This window comes from Prunus avium, chromosome 3 (genome assembly GCF_965620075.1).
Source record: "Prunus avium chromosome 3, drPruAviu1.hap1.1, whole genome shotgun sequence".
Taxonomy (NCBI): Eukaryota; Viridiplantae; Streptophyta; class Magnoliopsida; order Rosales; family Rosaceae; genus Prunus; species Prunus avium.
In genome coordinates this window covers 10,157,663-10,168,390 of record NC_142286.1, presented here as the reverse complement: position 1 = coordinate 10,168,390, position 10,728 = coordinate 10,157,663, and the positions used below count along the sequence as shown (strand labels likewise).

Below are 10,728 nucleotides of genomic sequence, written 5' to 3'. Positions count from 1 at the left end.
GGCCCTAGCTCCTCTATAATGTATTTCCACCCATCGATTGGTCTCCTCCGCCTAAATATGTGAGTCTTGATCAAACTAGCAATCTGCACTGCATGTCAATGTCAGATAACCAATAGTAAGAAAGGACAGAGGTAAAAGAGGAAGAAGTTTATGTGTGGAATAACCATTTTTAGAAACACGGTCAGGATGTGAATTTAAAGTTTGTGAACATTTCTCATAATATGTACTCATTTGTGAAGTCAAAAATTATTTTCAGTTGGGTGCCATGTGTAAGTCCTTTCGGCTAGAAGTTGTGGGTATCCCCTAACGCTGGCGGTGAGAGTAGCAAATCTCCCCCTAAACTTTTTTTTACCCAAAAAAAGTTGTTTTCATTTGGTGAGTTCAAAGTTAAAATTTTCCGTACCATAACAGGACTCCAGAGGATATGCTTTGGGTTAATTTGTGGCGCCAAATCCTCACACTCTCTCCTCCAAAGTCCAAACCCACAAATCCCAAACACCATGACTCTCTGCAACTACAACCCATTTCTCTCCAAAAACCCAATCTTCTCACTCCCATTTCATCCCACCACCAAAACCCAACTCCCCATTTCCTCGCTTTGCTGCTCAGCAAACCCCTCCCCTGTCCCTGACCCCAATCCCAGCACCAACAGCAGCAACAGTGACACCAACAATGGCGGCGGTGGGCCCAAGAAGAAGCTTTCAGATCAGTCCTCGTGGGAGGCCAAGGACTCCGAGGGAAGCGACTACTTGTACAGGTTGGGCAAAGAGGCCGACAACATGAACATCGCCGTCGGAGCCCGGGCTGGCCTCGTCGACGACCTCTTCGTCGGCAAGTTCCTCGGCCGAGACTCGGATATTGTGTTTGATTATCGGCAGAAGGTCACCAGGTCCTTTCAGTACCTTCAGGGCGATTATTACATTGCGCCTCTGTTCATGGTATGATCATATACTGTTTGTTTCTGCTTCTTCCTTTTGTGTTTCATCCAATTTTAGTGAAATTAATTAAGTTGTGAGTAATGCATTCTTCATTTTGAGTATTAAACTTCTTATGGATGTGAATTCAATGATCAATTGAATTGATTCTTGCAGTAGCAACGACAATTATTTGGTATCAATGTGAATTCTGTGTGAATTTATTATTAGTTGATGTCAGTAGATCACAATAATTGATCTTTAGCTTCTTTTTTTTTTTTTTTTTTTTTTCAATTATATTTTTATGCTGACAATATCTGGTAAGTGATTTTGTGTCTTTTTCGTTGCCTTTCTCTTTGACAGGATAAAGTTGGTAAGTTCTATGATACTGGGCAAAAGGTTAGAAAAAATACCTGTGATGTTTCGGGTAAAAAAAAGTAAGAAAACTTGGTAATAATCGTTGTACCTATCTCACCTTCCTGTGCTACATTCTTTTCCAATATTTTCTTCAGTGGTGTTGGTGGCCATTTGCTATATATATTTTGACGTGTTTTGTTTGTCCTCTGAGTTTGCAAATTTACTATACAGTTTATCAGACAGTTGCTCAGTTTTCCAAGGGCCTAACAGTAGTTCTTACCTTTGCCCGTATTTACATTGTGCAGAGGAAGGCTAAAATAAAATAACCTAGACAATAAATTTGTCAGTGTTAACTATTGATATTACGACTACCAACCACCACACCTCGTTCAACCTATTTCATGGAAGCCATGTGTTTTTTTTTCTTCGAGAATGTTAGACACAAAAATAATTGGGTCTTGTTTCAAGAGTGTAATACTAACACCATAACGGCTTGTACAAAAACTCTACGTTGTCTTCATTTACACTTAATGTTATCCGTCAGCGGCCTTGTAGTAGGGATTCTTATATTCATACATGTGTGTCCTTGATGGAACCTGTAATTGATAATTTTAATGTTTTACTATTGGATTCATTCATGTTTTGTGCAGCTTATCAAAGTCATCTTTATCAATAAGTATTTGTTGTAATCTTATATATGTGGGTTTTTCTTAAAATGCAGTTTGCCATATTGCGAAGAACTACCTTGCTCATCTTCTCAATACTAAAGTTCCTTTAATCCTAGGTATATGTAGTCACAATAACTTTTTACTGGTTGTCGTAAGGATTCTCATTGAACTTGAAAGTTGATAATTTTATGAAATTTTTTATTGTGGGTATATCATGTTAAGAGTGTTCAATCATGTTTCTTTTTAAGAGTTTTTCTGATTCTTAAGATGTTATAACTTGTTATTACATCTTGCAAAGTCATATGCATCCATATGGTAAAAAATATTGGTCTAACTTCTTCTTTTTGGTTGCTTTTAGCCGTTTACTTTAAACTATCTCATTGCTTTTAATATCTTTTGAATGAGAATGATAATGAGTTTTAGTCTTCTTACGTGGTTATATGTTAATAGACGTGCTCTGGAAATTTATCATTTTATCTTACAGGTATTTGGGGAGGTAAAGGACAAGGAAAATCATTTCAGACTGAACTTATTTTCCAAGCCATGGGAGTTGAACCTGTAATTATGTCTGCTGGAGAATTAGAATCAGAAAGAGCTGGTAAGATGAGTTTGTAGAATGTCTATACTGCCATTTCTTCCATTTTCTTTTCTCCATGGCTACTTCCTAAATTATTGATGTTTTCTAATTATACCACTCAGTATAAATTTTTATGTACATATATATAAATTCTCTGTGCAACTCCTTTTACTAATCTTAAACAACATATTGAGCTGTCATATTCTGCAAGGATAGTGGAAGACTTTTTACTGTGTTCTTAACTTTGTTGTATAATCATGCTGTGTATAATCAAAAGTTACTTTACAGGAGAACCAGGAAAACTGATACGCGACCGCTATAGAACTGCCTCTCAAGTGGTCCGGAACCAAGTTAGAAGCTCTACCACTTTCACTGTTAATATATGTATGTCTTGGGTTATGAAGTTAAACAGTGTTTAATCGTTGCACAAAATTTACTTTGATTTATGATTCTCCCTCTTTTTCTTTCGTCTGCGTATACTGGGGTCTGTGAACATTGCCTATGTGTGTGTGAGAGAGAGAGAGAGAGAGAGAGGTTAGCATTGTCATCTCAAAGAAGGTATAGAGATGTGTTCTCCTGAAGTCTGAAAGAAAGCACTAGCAGAGCACCTTTAGCTCCTTCCCTCTTCCAAATCCTCTGGAGGATAGACCTGTTTGAGAATTGGTTTCCCAAGTAGTAATTTATTTCTTCTTTTATATTAGAAAATAGATTCTGCTATAAAAGAATAACTCGGTCAAGCACTAAGTAATTCAAATTTTCACTTCTCTTGTTGTGTACATCATGCACATTTATTAGATAAAGCTTCTTTAGATCTCTTTCGGATTTTTATTAGACACTCCATCTGTAATAATGGGGAACAGCTTTATAAAATCTGCGGTTACGATTGCCTACTGGATGGTTTAGAGTCTAGACTTTGAATTTAAAGTGTATGGCTAATGAATAAAAACCTAGGTCCACTTTCATTGGTCTAGTCCGTTCATTGCTTATCTCTTTCTTCTCTATGGGTCAAGAGGCCTAAGGCTAACTTAACACTACCAAGTCACCGGAAACTGAAAGTGAGATTGTAGAATTTGAAAATAATTGTCAGAAAGCTAGGAAGGATTTATTTAGGGGTTTCAGATTTTCCTCCTTTTTCATCCCCTTGATGCTGGGGATGAAGAACCATTCATGACATGATCTGAAAGGATTAGATTGAAGGACACACTGGAAAATTGCTGGCAAGATACACCATATAGAGAAATTTAGAAGTGCTACAGTAATGAATGAACCGCCCTTCTAATTTTATCCCCACATTCACACCGGTGCCAAACTCAGCTGCATTTAAACTAGAACAGTGCTTCAAGGGTTATGTATTTAAAGATCATCTGTCACATCCGTTGGAAAAATGACAGAGAGGATCCTTCAGCTAAAGATTGAAGGCTGTGCTCACCATCATAGAAGACAACACGTCAAATTAGTTGCTTCCAAAAAGTTGTTTTACAGTCTACATATGTTTAGGTCATGCTAGTGATGTTTCATTCATGTTAGTGATGATGAACAACCCTTTTTTCCAACAATTTTAAGTTTTTATATATTTTTATTTTATACCTTTCTATTCTTCTTGGTTATTTCAGGGCAAGATGAGCTGCTTGATGATCAATGACATTGATGCTGGCCTTGGTAGATTTGGTGAGAACTGTATGATTTAGACTGGACATTTGATAACTTACCAAGAGAAAAAAGGAAATGCTTAGCATATGCATCAGCCAGTACCAACCTTTTCCATTCTTTCTTTTCTTTCTCTTTTTTTTTTTTTTTTTGGGTTTTTCGGGAAGAATGTGTTTATATGGTTTTATATCTTTCCAACATTAGTCATTGTGTGTAGGAATGACTGAAGACCTTTTAGTTTTATTCATGTTTCAGTTTTAGTGAAATGTGTTATTGTTTATTCTTTTGTAGGAAACACTCAAATGACAGTCAATAATCAAATTGTTGTTGGAACATTGATGAATCTATGTGATAATCCTACAAGAGTTAGTATTGGACAAGACTGGCGAGAATCAGACATTACAAACAGAATTCCTATCATTGTTACAGGAAATGATTTGTCAACAATTTATGCTCCCTTAATCCGTGATGGAAGGATGGAAAAGTTTTACTGGTATGTGATTGTTCAACAAAGGATAAATTTTCCTTTTTGCTGGTATGTGATTTTCGACGAAGGATTAAGAGCTCCTGTTTAGTGATTTGAAGGAACAAACCAGTTTAATTTGACATCTATTTCTTCCACTGGAAAAAAACTTAACGTTCATTTTTGAAGTGTTCAAGTATACCCAGTTCCAAGCTCCAAACTTGCACATTGAAAGGAGAAGTTGTCTTGGAGATTTGTGCCTTCATCATCCTTGAAGGAAATAATTGCCTGCATAATTTCTTATTTAAATTTTCCACATATCAGTGAGTCTTTGTTTGAATGAAAAGAAAAGTATTTGTATGTATGGGGATCTTTCCTATTGGAAATACAATCAATTTTCTCAAGAAAATCGGTTATCTTCTTGTCCATGACCTTAGTTGGATAGGTGTTTTGTACGTCTTTTCCTATAGAAGTGATTTCTTCATCAACCTTGTTTGCATGAACCACATGATTAATAATATAATCACCACAGGATGGCGAATAACATGCATGTTCCATTGGAAACAGCTGTCTTTCCCTCTTTTTCTGTCGTGAATTCTCTATTGAATATGTTGAGCCTTTTTCCGTAAATTTGGACTATGTAGCCAAGATTACTGTGGATTACAATGTTGTTCAAGATAGTTGTACACCAAATATAGTTCTTGATGTTCTGGTACTGAATTGCACTATTGTTATTGTTAATTACATTCTTCTTTTATTGACCACACCGTATCTTTAATAATTTCTGCTGTATGTTGAATGCTATTCTATACTAATTGTTTGTGTATTTTTTAATTTAATTTTATGGAGTTTATGTTTGATACTTACTTTTCCGTTTTTGATTAGAAGGAACCAAGACATGTCACCCTTGTTTGATATGTTGTTTCTGAAACAGGCAGCCTAACCACGAGGATATCATTAATATTGTTCACAGAATGTATGAGAAAGATGGCATGTCTAGGGATGAAGTTGTAAGTATAGTGGACACTTTTCCTAATCAAGGTAACCCACTGCTTTCATATCCTCTCTGTTCACAAAATCAGTGCCCTCAATTTTCTTTTCAGCATGTATAGTAATTCCAATCTGAAAATCAATAGACAAGAAACACTTGTTTTCATCTTCTCAAAAAAGAAGAGAAAAGAAGCATAGACAAGAAGCACTTCTACACACCCATATACATGTGGATTCTCAGTTTCAAGATGTTCTGGATTCACCATAGGCTGTTGATCATAACGTCCTCAATTGTCTGAAAGTGTGTGTGTGTGATCTTGACCAGTCGGTTTAAATATTCTGAATTCGTACACTGTCACATCTTGCAACGTAGTTAAAATAAAACAAACAGTATACTAAAGGTTAAAATAGTAATATAAAACATTATCTTCCCAAGTATCATATTCATATGTGGAAAGCAATCTCACACGCACAAAGGAAATGGCACTGCGTATGTTTGAGTCCCTGTAAACATTACTAAAGAAAATAACTTTTTCTTTTCTCCACTTGATGTCTTTTGTTATATACAGTACTAAAATTTTCATTTCTAACATCTTTCTAGAACATTAAACCTGCATCTTTGCTTGGGTAAATTTCTTTTCGAGCGGTTGGGAGGGGGTGGGTTGCTGTGAGAGTTGAATCTGAAGATTTTTGTTCACTGTTACTTTCATATTATAATTTGAAGACTTGTGCATTATAGTTTATTTCTTTTTATTGTTATTACTATTTACTTTCGATGACTGGGCAGCACTGGATTTCTATGGAGCTTTGAGGTCTCGAACATATGACCGGTCAATTTCTAAGGTACATGACAATCTGGTTTGAAATGTGCGACCACTGTAACATATTATCGAATTATTATATCAAGTGAAAAGATTGGGAAGTCAATTATGTCTTTCTGTGATTGAACATTTGAATCCTATAAATACAATTTGTTTTTTACCCAGTGGGATTTAGATGTTAAATATCATAGTGGTAATCTGTGTTACTGTTGAGTATTGACATACTATTTGTAGGATCATGCCTAACTTGTTGCCTAGTTTTCATGCCTGATGCCTAACCTGTTGGGCATTATATTCAGTAATGCTCCAGCTTCTCAAAGTCTTCATGCCTAACTCATTGATGAATAACCAACGAAACAAGTAATCATGAAAATTCAGAAGGATAAATTATGGTGTAACCTTTAGTGTCAAAGAATCTGAGAGACCAATGGATGTTAAGCCATTAGTTAACACAATCAATATAAGAGAACAGAATTTGATATTTCATGTAAATCTTTGTTATCTGTTCCACAAGAATTCTAAAAGCGCAATGCTAAAAAGAATGATGTTTTCAAGAGGAACCCTGCAGATAAACTTGATAATGAGAGATAGCAGCGCAAATAGTTCCCATTATGAGTTAAAACTAGTCTAGGTTAGCTTGATTTCTAACATCTCTAGTTTTATGTCATCTTATTTCTTGTAAAACTTTTTAATTAGTTATGCACATTTGTTCTCTAACTAGTTTCCTTTTCTTTTTTAGTGGGTTGAAGATATTGGTGGTGTTCAAAGTCTGGGAGACAAACTTGTAAAGCGAAGAAAAAATGACAACCTTCCTGCGTTTACTCCTCCAAAGGTAGTGTCATCAATTTTAACCAGGGTTTCTTTACAAACCTGAAATCCATATCACAGCTGAACAAACGATTGAGTCGTTTTCCGTTTCCCTTGTGCAGCAAACAATTGAGGCTTTACTTGAATCAGGCTATTCTCTGCTCAAAGAACAGCAATTGATAATGGAGACTAAACTTTCAAAGGAATACATGAAGAACATGGATGACTAGAACTTGGGATGTCATTGTTATGCCTTGTAATTTTGTTCTGTTATGCAAGGGTGAGTGGAATGTCCTTGGCCTGTTGCATTTGTTGCATTTGCATAAATGGAATTGTGGAAATGTCTTATGACCAAAAAAAAAAGAATTGTGGAAATGTCATTTTCAATCACTACAAAGCAAAACTGTCAAAACACACTTGCACATATATATTATAATTTTTTTTTTCTTGTTTTCAGACAAATCCAACGGCGAGCGTGTGTTTATCGCTAATGGTAAAACTGTATTTTCCGTCGTATTTGGATGAAGTTTTGTTTTTCTTTTATATTTCTGGTTTGATCAGAAGTGCATGTATATCCACTAAATTCATAACCATACGACTACTATGGTGACAATTCATAGCAGCAGATGATTAAGACATTCTTTCTTTTTATTGGAAAGAAAATGATTTAGCAATTTGTATTATATTATGATATTATCACCCATCACATTCTGAGAAATCACTTCTCCTTAATTGGCTTCCAAGCCCTCTGAACAAATTAAGCTACTCAGCCACTAAGCTAATGCTCAACCAATGATTCAGCTATGACATATCTCTAGTGTCTTGTAGCACTTTAGCAAATGCCACGTGGAATTCAAATTGACCCCTTCTTTTTCTAGCTTCTAATTTTATTTATTTTTATTCTACCTTGTAATTTAAGTTGTGAATTTTGGAGTTATTCACCTTTAACCACGACCACTCATTTTTCAGGTATGGTCCACTTGTGAAAAACACTTTGTTTGTCTTAGCATTTTGTCACAGGAAAATAATTATACGGTTTCAATTTATTTTTAAGGTAATTCTTTACTGAGAATTTTTTTTTATTTGTTAACCAAATTGCGACATGTTCATGGGCCAGTAACCCTGGCCACCCAAAAGTTTCAAACACCCATACAATAACATGTCATTGTGTATAATCATATTCAAATATATATATATATATATATGGTACGTGAATTTTCTTAACTTGTGCAAAAATCAATTCAACTAAAGCTTGTTCTTTATAATTTATCTCCCCACACATAAAATCCTAGCTCCGACCCTGACCAGATGCATCCAAGTCCCAACAATGTCGTTCTTTCTTTTCTAAAAGGAAGAAGGATCTCTCTTCAGAAGTTTTGGCTGCGTATATAACACATACACGACATACATTAAAGAGCAATCTTACAACTTACAAGAACCTCCACTTTTCTCTCACTAAATCTTAGACAGAATATGTGCTTCGAAGGTCAACCAGGGGCGGAGCTACATTGGGACCAGTGTGGTCACATGCCCCCACTCAATTTTTTTATATTTTAAAAGTAATATATTATTATGTATTTCTATATATATATTATTTCAAATACTTTATGTTATGATATGTACCTACATGTGTTGTGGTGGACTTATTAAGGCACAAGGAGATGCTTCAAATTGCCTCTTTGCTCGGCTGGTAGTGGTGCACTCCATGTGTACAAATTACCTTACTTTCCTTTATTTTTATATTATTCCATTTACTTAAGTTTACAATGTAAATAAGGAAGTACCCCTTATTTGGATTCAAATAAAAATACTAGAAAATCAAATTCCCACCAAATCAAAATATGAAAAATCGGTTTTAGTGCAAAATACGATTTAGGCTAAAACTGATGGCTCATTAAGTCAATATATACTTCATACTAAAATCCCATAAAATCAAGTTTTCTTATTTGATGTGTAAGGAATAAAAGCCGCCAAAAATTATCTTGAGAAAATAATTATTTTGAAAAACTATTTTTCATACTTAGTCAATATTTTTACATAAAACATTTTTCCATGTATGATATGAATGCATGAAGGGACCTAAGGTTTTTTTTAGTTTGTGAAACTTTGATTTTTTCTTTCTATTGGCTTTAATGGGGGGAAAAGCTTCAAAGATATTTGCTAAATCGCTACTATTTGTCTATCTCTTGCAATTTTTCTTGCTCAGAATGTATTTTTCTATCCCTTTGTTGAGGACAATTATGATTGCAACCAATAAGCAATATGATTATTGACATATGTGATATATATATACTATTTTTCGTATGTATTGTGAGTTCGAATTTTTGATTCTTTATAATTTGTAAAAGGCCCCCACACACATGAAATCCTGGCTTCGCCGCTGAGGTCAACCATCAACAAATCTGTGGACAAAGCAAACTGCGTCTGAGATAGATGATTTATGGACCCTAAGCTGTTTATATAGATAATGCTTTATCCAATATTCATCTGGATGAACTTAACTTGGAATATGAACATTCGTTGAATTTGCTTTATTTTTCACTTTCCTTTTTCACATGACTTTGTGAATAATTCTTAGGGCAAGAGCATAAGTCCATGATTATCCAACTCTACTTTGATTAATAAATTTTCAAATCCTGCTTTAAACATTTTTTTCTACTTCATTATTTATGTTGCTAAATGGGCAAAGTCTCGAAAGGCAAAAGGGGGCCACACACAGGTTCTTTACGCATATCATCAATAAAAGAAAGCATTCATGGAATCTAATGCTTAAACGTGAAACAGCTGAAAGTTATTTCTATATAACAAAAGTAGATTTGCATCTTTTAAGAGAGGGGGATTCGAACTTGAGTGCAGAATGGGAAGCACATTCACTCTAGCCAACTTGCCTAAACTTGTATATTTTGGTGAATAAATTTGATAACTCGAGTCGAGCATTGTTTGCAAACCATGCAAAAGACTATCTTAATTGCCAATTTTATGTGTCCTAAGGGTTGGTGCTTTACATTGTAAAGTCGCTTGCAAATGCTAAAAGAAGATGCACAATAGCACTAATTGTGCTATCTTGTCTCATTGGCTTTGAGTTAAAGCATGGATGCCTTTGATAAAGAAAAAAAATGACATGATTGGTTGGGAAGGCATCACTTGTGAGCTCATTGTCTTTGATGCTAACATAATATCACATACTTGACAAAAGGCCTTCATCTCCTTTTTCATATGCTCCCCAATTTTGTTTTCACATTATTCAATTCAAGAGTAAACCCAATAAGGAAAGTTTCATGGTGTCGAAATTTCAAATTTTCAACACCATTCACGACATGAAAGATGCTTCATCATCCTTTTTGCGTAGACAAAATACATACGATATTAGTGGTTCTCAGAGTATATAGCATGATTCTCATCTTTTTATTGTTGTTGTTATGGTTGTTGTTGCAAACTTGTCCTACAAAACGAGGCTCCACTCTTTTGTTTTTATTATTATTAT

The 10,728-nt window shown here is 34.8% G+C and overlaps 1 protein-coding gene across 2 annotated transcripts; it reads left to right on the top strand.

Annotated features, from left to right (window-relative positions):
- Positions 1–388: 388 nt before the first annotated feature.
- Positions 389–7,962, top strand: LOC110767467 (P-loop containing nucleoside triphosphate hydrolases superfamily protein). Of its 2 annotated transcripts, XR_002528329.2 has the most exons (12): positions 389–938; positions 1,278–1,287; positions 1,993–2,055; positions 2,424–2,537; positions 2,805–2,866; positions 4,130–4,184; positions 4,455–4,656; positions 5,561–5,667; positions 6,404–6,459; positions 7,177–7,269; positions 7,367–7,524; positions 7,702–7,962. XR_002528329.2 is itself a non-coding variant. In XM_021971011.2 (11 exons), exons 1-11 carry the CDS (start codon positions 501–503, stop codon positions 7,472–7,474), a joined length of 1,308 nt encoding a protein of 435 aa, XP_021826703.2. In that variant the 5' UTR covers positions 389–500; the 3' UTR covers positions 7,475–7,680. The 2 variants fall into 2 exon arrangements, 1 of the variants encoding a protein (XP_021826703.2); XM_021971011.2 differs by lacking the exon at positions 7,702–7,962 and having other exon boundaries at positions 7,367–7,680.
- The last annotated feature ends 2,766 nt before the right edge of the window (positions 7,963–10,728 follow it).

Bases quoted from the DNA above. Each gene is read 5' to 3' on its own strand.
- LOC110767467 (XM_021971011.2), top strand. From the start codon at position 501: ATGACTCTCTGCAACTACAACCCATTTCTCTCCAAAAACCCAATCTTC. The intron at 2,538-2,804 runs GTAAGATGAGTT...GTTACTTTACAG, and splicing joins ATTAGAATCAGAAAGAGCTG to GAGAACCAGGAAAACTGATA. The intron at 6,460-7,176 runs GTACATGACAAT...TTTCTTTTTTAG, and splicing joins ATGACCGGTCAATTTCTAAG to TGGGTTGAAGATATTGGTGG.